This window comes from Monoraphidium neglectum (assembly GCF_000611645.1).
Source record: "Monoraphidium neglectum strain SAG 48.87 unplaced genomic scaffold scaffold01373, whole genome shotgun sequence".
Classification (NCBI taxonomy): domain Eukaryota; kingdom Viridiplantae; phylum Chlorophyta; class Chlorophyceae; order Sphaeropleales; family Selenastraceae; genus Monoraphidium; species Monoraphidium neglectum.
Window position 1 is genome coordinate 3,628 of NW_014012255.1, and position 11,469 is coordinate 15,096.

Below are 11,469 nucleotides of genomic sequence, written 5' to 3' on the forward strand. Positions count from 1 at the left end.
GCCGCGGCTCGCACCCGCCTCAGGCGGCTGCGTGAGCCGAACAGGCGCGCGTGCAGCCGAGGCGCCGGCTGGTCTGCGAGTGTCGCGTTGGCTGCTGCACTTGCGGCTGCGGCTGCGGCTGCGGCTGCGCCGGCCTGACGAGTGAGGGTCGGGCCCGTCCGAGCGCCCGCGGTAACCCTGGGCACCGCTGCGCCCGCCGCTGTCGCGGCCGCCTCTGTCTTTGCCGCGGCTGCGGCTCCTGGTCCTGCTCCTCCGCCGCGCCGCCTCAGACCTCCGTGTGTCGCCTCCGCGCCTGTCAGGCTCCCACGCCACGCCGCCACGACTCGTGTCCCTGCGCCTGCCGTCCCCTCGTGGCGCGTGCCTGTCCCGGTCCCTGCCGGCCCTGCTCCTGCTCCTGCTCCGGCGCCTGCTCCTGCTCCGGCGCCTGCTCCTGCTCCTCCGCCTGCTCCTGCTCCTCCACCTGCTCCTGCTCCTGCTCTTCCGCCTGCTCCTGCTCCTGCTTCTGCTTCTGCCCCTGCCCCTGCCCCTGCTCCTGCTCCTGTCCCTCGTCGAATGGTATGAGCGTCCGGGGCTGGGCAGCCGGCGCCGCTTGCCCGGGCTCCTGCTCCTGCTGCGACCCGCCCCGCTCCGCTGCCCCCCGACCCCGCGATCCTCGTCGGTGTGATGCCTGCGGCCGCTGCTCCTGCTGCGGCGCCGCGGCGAGCGGCCCTCCCGAGGCTCGCGGCTGCGGTCGAGCCGCTTGGCGGGCTCGGCCTCGCGGCGGCTGCCGCTGCCCCCAAGCGCGCGGGCTGGCTGCTCCGGGGCCCTGCGCTCGCCAAATTTGCAGCGGGCGCCGCGCGGGGCGCCGCTATCGCGCTGGTTGTCGCCCCTGGACAGCTTCGACGGCGACTCTTGCTGCTGCTGCTGCTGCTGCTGTTGGGGGTGCTGCGGCAGCGAAGCTGACCGCTGCAGGTGAGGGTTTGCCTGGGCCGAGCCCAGCAGCGCGCTTGGCTGTCGCGTCACTGCCGTGTGGCCATGAGCTGCATCGCCGTTGCGCACAGCGCGCAGTCCATCTGCTCGAGGTGGCGCCGATGCTGGGGCAGTGACTGGCGCAGCTGCTGCCACCCCGTGCCCGCTCGCCGCTCCGCGCCCCTGCGCCATCCCAAGCGTCGACGGCGGCGGCGCAGCCGCCGCGGGTGGCGTTGACGGCAGGAGGTTGGCTGCGGACGCCGCCGCAGCTGCCGCCGCCGCCGCCGCCGCCGCCACCGCCGCTGGCTTGGCCCTTGTCATTGTCAGCTTCAAGAGCTTGACTTTTGCTGGGCCAGGGGCCGACACCAGCATCGGTGCGATCTTCGCCGGCACCACCTCTGCGGCGGCAACCGCTGCAGAAGACGGCCGCCTCGCCCCACGCGGCAGCGTCGCCTTCGCCGCTGCCTTTGCGGCGGGGGCGCTGCCAGCCGCCGCGCTGGCGGGGCCGGCGCCGCGCGCCGCCTGCCGAGGAGTCGCCGAGGGGCGCTTGCGCGTCTGCTTTTGCTGAAGCCGAGCCTTTGCAGCCGGCTGCCGCTTGGCGCCTCGGCTCATGCCGAGCGCCGCCGCCAGTGCCTTGGACCGCCGCTGCGCCTGCGCGTTTGTCTTTTTTCGCGGAGCCTGCGCCACCTTTCGCTGCAGCCGCTGCGCCAGAGGGACGTCGTCGAGCGAATCGTCAGAGAGCGCGCCGCCGTCGCCGCCGCCAGGCTTTCCTGCGGCCACTGCTGCAGGTGCCGCCGCGCCTCCCACCGCGTCCTGTCCCCGTGGGTCCAGAACTACCTGCAGCCGCCGCTGCTGCTGCTGCTGTTGCTGCTGCTGCTGCTGCTGCTGCTCCTGCTGCTGCTGCTGTGACAGCGACCGCGCCACAGCTCCCTGCTGCTGTTGCGTGGTTGCGCCCTTCAAAACGCCCCCACACGCCGCCCCCCACCCTCCACCCGCATGTGCGTCGCGAGCGCCGTCTTGCTGACTGCCCGCTGCAAAATCAGGCTCGTCCTTCACGCGGCCGGCCTCTGCCGCTGGCGGCCGCCAGTTCCACCCCACTATGTCATCGCGGCTGATCATGTCCGTCGCCTGGGCTGTGGATGGCGGGGCTGGCTGCGGCTGAGGCTCCTCAGGCGGGTGTCGGCTGTTGTTCAGCTGCTCCAGCATCCGCCGCAGCACTTCCAACCCCTGCGTCTCGTCCTGCCCCGCACACCCCTCCATGGGCGGCTGCGCCGGCTGCGACCACCGCACCTCCATCGCCTCGGCCTGGGGCTCGCGGGCGGCCTCCTGCCTTGCTTGCTGCTGCAAATGTCGGCCTTCTGCCGGCGCCTGCGGTTGGTCTGAATGCGCCGCCATTACTGTGCCGCCGCGCCGCCGCTGGCCGCTGGCGTCGCTGCAGGCGCTTGGTCCGCTGCTGCGGTGGAGTCACCGAAGCGCCAGGGACGCTAGCGGTGCCCCAGCGCCACGGCTGCTGATGCCGCAGCCGCTCAACAGGGGTTGTGAGCCAACATCACATGCGCTTTGCAGTGGCCAACAGGGGAGGAAGCTGTCATGCTGTCGCTCATCAGAGTCCCCTCTAGAACACGTGTGTGCCTGCAGCAAGCGTGCAGTGAAGTCCTGTGGGGCTTAGGCTTCTGTCACCCGAGATTTGCAGGCAGCTCTGCCGGGCACAGGCACGATGAAAACGCCGAAAGCGCCGCTGGCATCATGGCAGCAGCACGAGATGCGGCGCTTGCGCGGCTCATGACCAGTGATGTTCTACCCCTATAGCAGACATCAGCGTTCGTTGCAAAGGCCTCTTGACGATGAATGGTCTAGCACACCTTGGGATGACCGGAGTACTATTCAGTGGCAAATCTGGCGCAAGCCGCGCACAGCCCTCGACTCGCGACGCAGCTGTCGAGCACAGAAAATCGATTTGACAACCATAAGTAAGAATCCAAAGAAAACATTTGAGAAGCACGAACGTGCTCTCGTATGCACGTTGCCGACTCCGTGTTGATGCGGCTGACGGGCCAATGAGCCAAGTCAACACGCTCTCACGGGCGGCAATGCACGCGCGCACATGCAAGGACCCCCTTGCCTTGTCAACCCAGATGCTTGGCGTAGCGGCAACTTGAAATAAAATGCGCTGTGGGCGTTGTGTGCTGCCCGCATGTGAAGGCACTGCATGCTCAATCAGTGAGCGCAACAGCGAGGCTCCAGAGCAGGGGCCCTTAGGCGTAGCTGCTGCGGCAGCTGGCTCGCAATCAAGACCGCAGTGCTGCTCGCAGAGCAGTACTTGGCAGGCAGCTGGCGTCCCATCAGCTGCCCTTCGCCTCCGGCTCTTCTGGGGTGCCAGCGGCCACCCTCCAGTTTCCCTTTCTTGTGCTGACGCTGACATCACCAGTGGCATTGAGTCAGCTACCCAATCGTCCCATCCGCGTATATGAAGCAGTTTGCTGGGTGCCATATGAGCGCACGGCGATAGCCTGGTCTTTGAGGGCCCATGTCCCGGGCGCCACACACCAGTTTGTTGCCGGCACTTGTCGACAAGCGGGGGTTGCACCACTTTCCAGGGGTGGATGGCAGGCAGGGAGCTTTGGCTGCAACGGCAGAGCAAGGGCGAGCTTTCTTTTTTCCCCTTTCGCCACTGTATACATTGGCGGTCTCCGCTGTTGGCTAGTCAGTTGTACCAGGGGGATCTCCTCCACTGGAGGTTCTTACTGAGGACTGCTTTTTCAACGTATTTAGCAATGCCATGATTCCAGACCAAATGCTGGACAATGATCCTTACACAACCACCCTAGCTTTGCAAGGGCGCGCTGCTGTGCCGTGCTGAGCCCCGGCTGCTTGCGCACGCGCCCGTGCTGGCCGCCTGGCGTGAGAATTCACCCCGCCTCCCAGCCCGCGGAGTGCCGCCGCCGCCGCCGCCGCCGCCGCCATGATCATATCAGGCCGCGGCCACAGCGCCGGTGAACCCGCAGTCAGGGAATGCCCCGCGCGCCTCGTCGATCGTCGGCCGCGGCTGCTGCTCGCCCTCGGCGCCGCCCTCCTCGCCCTCCACCGCGACCGACTCCTGCCAGAAGTTGATGACCTCGGTGAGGCGGTTGAGCAGCACGATCCTGTCGCGGTCGGTGATCCAGGGCTTAGCCTCCAGAGCCACGCGCAGCTCGTCCCAGGCGTCGCGCCGGGGCCAGACAAAGTACTCGGTCAGGGGGCTCTGCGCGCCGCGCGCGTAGACCTGCGGGGTGCGCGTTTGGGGGGCGCGCGTTTGGGGGGCGGGCACGACACATGGATGGGTTGGGCTTGCATGCAGGATAACACTTGTGGAGGTGCGGCTCCAGGTTGCAGTGCTGGAGCCACGGTGGACCAGCAAGCGAGCGTACCAGCAGTCCCCGCGGCATACTGAGTGCGTACGGCGCCTTGCCCCGCGGGTGTGTGGATTCCTCACGCACCTCTGCTATAAATACACGTGTGCTCATACACAGACACAAACTTGAGCGCACACATGCCCGCACCTGGTCAACCGCGACAGCAATGTTCTTCTCAAGCCAGAGGAAGTTGAGCTTGTAGGTGGGCAGCGGGATGTCGCCGCTCTTCTTGTTGCTGAACCAGTCAATGGTGGTCTGGTCCCAGTCCTGTGGAAAGGCGCGGGGAGCCAAGGTTTGAGAGGGCTCAGGTTGAGAGACGCGCTGCTAAGGGATGGCACAGGCCCGCAACGTGAAGCTTGACATGGACGCGGTGGCCCATCACGGGCGCTGAAGCTGAAGGTGGAAGGGAGCACACGCGTCTGAACAAGAGCAGGCACACCGGGACAAACACACACGCACACACACGCGGGCGCGCACACACGCGCGCACACACACACACACACACACACACACACACACACACATACACACACACACACACATGCGAGCATGGATCCCTGGTTCCCACACTGGCACCTCCATGTCGCCGGCCGCATTCCTACGTCCTCGGGTGCACCAAGCGATAACTGGCACAGAGTGCCACCACACCCAACACACGCAGCAAAAGCTGACGCAGCCCGCGCCCCAACCCCAACTCTCGCAGCCCAACCAGCCCACGTGCGCGCCACCCGCGCCCCCGCCCCCGCCCACCTCAGGCACCATGCCCTCCACCAGCTCCTCCTGCGACAGCTTGGCCGCCGCCACCAGCTGCCTCATGCCCGCCGCCGTCTCGTTGTCGTACAGCGCCAGGGGGTCCGCGCCGTCGTCGGGGCTCGCGGACGGCGCGTACTCCTCGCTCGCCTCCACCTCGGTGGCGAGGCCCTGCGCCTCGGCCAGCTCAGCGGCCTCGGACACGACGGCGTCGACGACGGACGCGCTCGAGCCGTCCGCGGCGGCGTCGAGGAAGGCCTCGAACTTGTCGGCCGCAAGGGAGGTGAGGTACGCAGTGGTCTCCTCGGAGCCCGCCTCGCCTTGGGGGCGCACGGGGCGAGGTGGTAGGCGGGGGGGATTGTAGGTGCATGGCCATGTGGTGGACGTATATGCGCGTGCGTGTTTGTGTGCGCGCGCCCGTGTGTGTGTGTGTGTGCGCGCGCGCGTGTACGTGTGTGCACGCACATGCGCACCACTCCCAGGACTCGTATCTGACATGCAGTGTTGGCGCGTGATAGGCGAAGGTACCGAACGCCCAGAAGGTCGTCCTGCAAAGCTCTCAACCAAAGCAGTGGACCGAGGCATTCGCCTCAGCTGCGGCTCGAGCAGGGCCGCCCCGGGCAGGAGAACCCGCCAGCGTCTGCTGCTAAGCTGGTCGCTGATTGCATCAAGGGACCTTCGCTGCTGCAGTGTAGGCACCAAGGGGCACTCCCGCCGCTGCGTCGCCCCTCACCAGCGATGAAGTCCTTCTCCAGCTCTGCCACGGTCAGGGCATCCGCCATGGCCCTCTGCACGTCCTCGTCGTACACATTGCCGCTGCTGGGCTGCAGGGCCTCCTGTGACCGCAGTACATCAATTGCGACCCGGTTGCGAAACAGTGTGCTGCCGCCGCCGCTGCCGCCCCACTGCACCCGCAGCCTTCAGCACGGGCAGGCAATCGTAGTTTGTCGCAATTCAATTGCTGAAAAGACAGCTCATTGAGGCCAGCGCCCCCTGCACCGATTGCCCGCATGCCTTGCGAGCCACTGGTTGGCCTGCAATCTGGCGACCTGTTCGACCGCTCATTGGTTCGCTCGCGCGTTCGAGACCCTCACCTCAGCTGCTGCGCGAGCCACAAAGGCCTTCTGCTGCTGCTTGAGCGCCTTGGGCACCGCTGCTGTGAAGGGGGCCGGCCGCGCCACGCGGCGCACAGCGGACGCCCGCTGCGGTGCAAAAGTACGAGTCAGCATAGAAACTAAACGCAATGCCCCTGCGGACCCGGCATGGAGCCCACCTGCACAGTCTGGCTGAGGGCCGTCGCCATCCTTGCTGCCCGCTGCGTGTCTGTTCTAGTCCCTCGATGCCGAGGACTGTGCACGCGGTCACCACAACGTGAATGTGGATTGCAGAGAGGTCGGAGTGTGGGAGCATGCGCACATAGGGGTCGAAAGACTGGTCTGCTTCCGCCCGCCCCAGCAACTCGGGTCGTTACAGCCATCAAGCGGGAAGAAGATACCATTCAATTCGGTTCGCCCGCCACAAGGCTCGCCACGGGTGCTTCGGGCGCAGCTGAAAGCGCTCCCGCCACCCCGCGTCAGCAGTGACAAAAAAGCTCGCGCCAACCTCAAAACGAGCGGCACCCTCGCCCGTACAGCGCATTGCACAAACCAACAGAAGGCCTGATCTGCAAGGTACAACGCGCACAACGTGTGGTCAGGGGACGGTCAAAGGGTGGCAGGGCAGGAGTGACCATGACCTGCTTGCTGGAGATCACGCAGCGACGCCGGCCCGCAGCGCACCGAGAGCCGCTGCTGACCGGCCCACGCCTGCGCCGCAGCCAGCGTGCAGCAGGCGGCACACATGCTCGCAGACCATGTCCAGCAGCTTGGCGGCGCCGGCCGCGGAGCCTGCCGAGGACCCTAGCACCGGCTCCAGCGAGGCCCGCGCCTCCTCGGCCGCCGCAGCCCAACCCTCGGGCGCCACAACGACCTCGATGCTGGACTCAATGCCTGCGATTGACACAGGTGGCAAAGACAATGCGAACCTCAGTGCAGACTGGCGGTTGCGAGCTTCCGCAGGCACGCGCACGCGCCCTCCGCCGTCATGACCAGTCCAGGTTGGAGCGCCCCCAGAGCCAACGGCACCGAGGGTGTCGCTGCGCACCTGTGTTGAGCCTCGGGTCTAGCAGGCCGCTCAGCCCCAGCCCCAGGTCCACCTTGACTCCCCGCGCCGCATCCACGAACGACAGCACCAGCGACTCGCGCGCGGCGTCGACGCGCGCGCCGGCCAAGGGCCGCCACGTGACAAACGCGCGGCCGACGCACTCGGCGAGCGCGGCCATGCGGTCGAGGCGCAGCGCGAGCAGCGGCATGTGGCAGCGCAGCGCAGCTGCGGGGAGCTCGTGTTGCTTGGGCAGAGTTGCCGCTGCAATTGGTGGGGTGTAGGGATCGAGTTGCTGGTTGTGTAAGCTGTGTCGTGTGTGCGTGCGTGTGTGTGTGTGTGTTGTGTGTGTGTGTGTTGTGTGTGTGTGTGTGTGTGTGTGTGTGCGCGCTCTCTCACGCACTCGCCCGCACGCATGCATCCCGTCCAGCACAGCGCTTGACGAGGCATGCAGAATTGTTCAAGGGGCTGATCAAGACCCAGCCAGCACACAGTTGTCAACAGCAAACCCACCCAGCTGCTGCAGCACGCTGCTCTGAAGTGCAGGCACGCTGCCTGTGGGCGGGTCAACGGCCACAGCGATGGCTGCGATGCTGCCGCCCTCGCCGGAGAAGCTGAGCTGGCAGGTGAGGCCGAGGCGGAAGCGCAGCAGCCAGCCGCCGCCCTCTGCCGCAGTGAGCCTCCACGGCTGCGCGAAGGTGGCAGCGAGTGGGTATTGGAAGAAACGCAGGCAATGCAGTGCAGAGCACATCAAGCACACACACCCTCCCAAGAAAAGTAAGGGGGCGTGCACATGGAAACATTGGCAGCCCGTCAGCTAGCTTGAAGATATCCTTGCAACAATGACGGCCGCTGTTAGCAGGGGACCTTGATTCAATGCACACCTGCAGGCCCATGAGGATGTCAAACCTCTCCCCGGCGTCTATCAGGCGGTCGGCGGACGGCTGGCCGCGCGCGGGCGTCGGCACGCTGGTCACTGTTGACGCCAGCCCCTCCAGCTGCTGCTGCGCCGCGGCGCGCTCCGCGTCGACGCGAGAGCGCTCAGCCTGTGTGTTTTGGGGGGTGTGCGTGCGCGCGCATGCGTGTGCCGAGGGGTCCTGAGAAGGAGCCGGTGCAAGCGAGCTCCGCGCGCCTCCCCCAAATGCCAGCTGTTCAGGGCGTTTGGCGTGTATGCGTGGCGCAAGGCGAGCCCTTGCCAGCCTCTGCCTTCCCGCTTCCCGCTGCACCTGCAGCTGCGCCGCCTCCGCCGCCACCGAGTCCGCGCGGCGCTGGCGGTCCGCGTTGATCGCCCGCAGCTCCTCCAGGCGCGCGCGCGCGTACTGCAGCCGCGCGCGCGCTGCGCCCGCGGCGTCACGCTCGGCCGCCTCCGCGTCCATGCGCTGCTGCGCGTCGAGGGCAAACGCCTGCACCAGCTCCCGCTGCTGGTGCGCGCGCCGCAGGTTGTTCTGCGGGCGCGCCGTTGCCGAGGTAGCCACACGGTCGGTTCGGTCAGCCAGCACAGCGCAGGATGACACAGCACAGTACTGCACAGCGCCCCAACGCTGAGCCCGATTATTTGGGGTGCCCAACGCAGGCCTTCACAGCCAGTGCCGCCCAGAGCTGCCCAGTGGGCCCCGCCCGCCCCGCCCCTCCTCGCCTGCACGAACGCGAGCTCCTCTTCCAGCCGCGCCTGCTGCTCCGCCAGCCGCCCCGCCAGCCCGCGCTCCATCCCTGCGCGCAGCCGCTTCCAGCCGGAGCCGGTCTGCGCGCGGCAGCACTTCTTGCGCAGCACGAGGGCGTGCTTGAGCCCCTCCAAGTCTGTGCGACGAGAGGTCTGCGCCGTGGCGCCGCGGAATGGCGGCGAGAGGGGGCAGGATGCTGGGGTTCAGCAGAGAGCGCACGTGTATGTGCTTGGGAGCTGGGGGGTCTGAAAATGTTTTGAAGCTGCTGCGCTCAGGAGGGCAGGGCGGCGCGCGCGGAACAGGCCGGCGTGCAGAACAGGCGGCAAGGGCTGCGAACGGTCTTGGCGGGGCTGCGCCTTCAGCAGCTGCGCTCTGGTTGAAAAGGCCCTCTCCGCCAGCCAACAGGCCATAAGGCAGCAGGCAACCAAGGCGGCAAACAAAAAAGGCAGCATGCGGAAAGGGCGGCAAGCAAGAGAGGGCTGTCGCGCACCTGGACCGCGGCAAACACGGCAGGGTTGTGCACCTCCAGCTCCTCCTCCAGCGCGTGCACCTGGCCGCGCTTCGAGCGCATCACGCCGTGCAGCTCGTTGAGCGCACCCTCCAGCACAGCCGCCTCGGGGCCCGTCAGCGACAGCGCCTGGAGGGGGACGGGTGCATGATGGGGCGGCGGAGGGCTCGCTCCTGGGTGCTCAATGGTGAGCAGAAACCTGGGCCTGGACGGCGGTGAGCCCAGCAATGCACCCGAACGGAGTATCTGAAGCAGCGACCAAAGCAGCGGCGGCGGCAGGCGGCGGTGCCACTGCATAGGGCGGCGGTCCAGCCCTCAGCCAGTGCATGCGCGCACCCTGAGGCCGTCGGCCAGGTCTGAGGGGACGGGCCCCGGCGCGAGGTCCATCATATTGATGCTTGTGCCGCGGCGGATGTGGTCCAGGAACTGCATGTCGACAATCTGGTTTAGGGGGGAAGATAGGGACGGGGAGGGGGAGGGCAGGGGCGAGGGTGAGAGTGAGGATGAGGGGAGGGCAAGAGGAGGGGGAGCAGTGGCCAGGGAGCGCGTTCTTGATTTGGGGCGCTGACAGCGGGAGCATGTGCGCACAGCAGCGGGAACAGGGGCGCGGCGCCGGCCGCCGGCGCGCTGGAGGCTCTATGGTCATGGCGAGTCGTTCGGGAGCGTTTCTGGTCAACTGCAGCGGGTGGTCGGTTTGACCAGCGAGGCCGCGCAGCAGCATGGTCCAAAGGCAAGGGCTGGTCTGCGCAGGTAGGGGCTGCAAGGAGAGAGCAGCCGCGCCATGCCCTCTGACCTGCAGGAAGTCTTGGAACGTGATGAGGTGGGCGGCCGGGGGCGCGCCGCGCGGCGTCGCGCCTCCGAGCACGCCGGCCGGGGCGCCTGCAGCGAGGGGGCGGCGCGGGGTGCGGTCTGGGGCCGCGGCGGGACTCGAGAGCGCAGCACGCTCGGCGAAGCGGGTGCATTGACACTGCGCATGCATCCATTACGGTCAGCAAGCACCCCGATAGCAGACAAACATTCCACCCAGATGCGCACCAGAGAAAGGCATCGTCGCCCCGCGGCCGCCGTCCATCCCAGCCTCGGGGCCCTCCTCCCCCTCCCCCGCCGCCTCCCGCGACCCCTGCGCCGCGGCCGCCGCCGCCGCGGCCGCCAGCTCGGGCGGTGGCGCGAACTCGTCGATGGTGTTGTCCTCCATCAGCGCGCCCTCCCCCTCGCCCCCGCGCCCGCCCGCGGCGGCCGCGGCCGCCATCGCGACCTGCAGTTCCAGCGAAGGGTCCGACGCGCCGTCGAGGCCGGCGGCGGCGGCGGCGGCGGCGGCAGGCGCCCTGTGGCGCGGGACGAAGCCCGAGGCGCCGGTCGCATCTGCGAGCAGATGCTGGGTGAAGCCCTCGTCGTAGGGCGCGAGGGCGGGGCCCGAGCCGGCGGCCGCGGCGGCGGCGGCGGCAGGGACGGCAGCGGGCGCTGGGACGTCGTCGCCGTCGGCGAGCAGGCGGGTGGTGGTGCCCAGCAGCTGCGCGCCGGCGCTGCCGTGGCGCAGCTGCGGGCGGATGGACGAGGGGTGCGGCGCTGGCGGGCGCGTGGGTGGCAAAGAACCAGGGCGTATCCCGCAGGGCCTGCATGTGCCAGGGGTAACCGCACCAGATTGCATGCCAGCTCTCACTCGCAACGGCACAGACAGGGGTTCAATGCACTTTGCCCCAAGCAAGCGTTACTCACGAGGTTTGAGGTGACGACCATGTTGCTGCCTACGCTGCCGCGTCCCCCGCCCAGCGAGCCGCGCGCCAGCGGCACGCCCGCCCACTCGTCCGCAGCGGCGCGCTGCACGGCCGGGCCAGCAGCGGCGGCGACAGCGGCGGGGACCTCGGCCGAGTTGTCGCCCTCGTCGCCTCCCATGATCTGCATCAGCTTTCGGGTCATCCCCTCTGCTTCGAATCCGTCCACGTCAACGCCGGCACCCTCCTCTCCGCCCTCGGAGTCGGGGGAATCGCCGGGCGCAGCGCCGCGCTCGGCCGCCGCTGCCGCCGCGTGGCGGCGGACGGCGCTGCTCGGCGTGGCCGGCGCCGCCGCGGCG

General features: G+C 68.2%; 3 protein-coding genes across 3 annotated transcripts; all 3 read right to left on the reverse strand.

Annotated features, from left to right (window-relative positions):
* Positions 1-295: 295 nt before the first annotated feature.
* On the reverse strand, positions 296-2,343 carry MNEG_7646 (hypothetical protein; the record flags this gene model as incomplete). The annotated part of the gene is made up of 2 exons (XM_014043880.1): positions 296-571; positions 643-2,343. 2 exons carry the CDS (start codon positions 2,341-2,343, stop codon positions 296-298), a joined length of 1,977 nt encoding a protein of 658 aa, XP_013899334.1.
* Positions 2,344-3,919: 1,576 nt separating this feature from the next.
* Positions 3,920-6,393, reverse strand: MNEG_7647 (putative 30S ribosomal protein 3; the record flags this gene model as incomplete). Its single annotated transcript, XM_014043881.1, has 6 exons — positions 3,920-4,210; positions 4,488-4,607; positions 5,091-5,410; positions 5,824-5,995; positions 6,185-6,292; positions 6,364-6,393. The coding sequence occupies 6 exons, from the start codon at positions 6,391-6,393 to the stop codon at positions 3,920-3,922; spliced, it is 1,041 nt and encodes a 346-aa protein (XP_013899335.1).
* Positions 6,394-6,839: 446 nt separating this feature from the next.
* Positions 6,840-11,315, reverse strand: MNEG_7648 (hypothetical protein; the record flags this gene model as incomplete). Its single annotated transcript, XM_014043882.1, has 11 exons — positions 6,840-7,078; positions 7,233-7,493; positions 7,743-7,917; positions 8,114-8,275; positions 8,456-8,674; positions 8,872-9,042; positions 9,381-9,527; positions 9,735-9,839; positions 10,192-10,277; positions 10,434-10,935; positions 11,115-11,315. The coding sequence occupies 11 exons, from the start codon at positions 11,313-11,315 to the stop codon at positions 6,840-6,842; spliced, it is 2,268 nt and encodes a 755-aa protein (XP_013899336.1).
* Between the last annotated feature and the right edge of the window lie 154 nt (positions 11,316-11,469).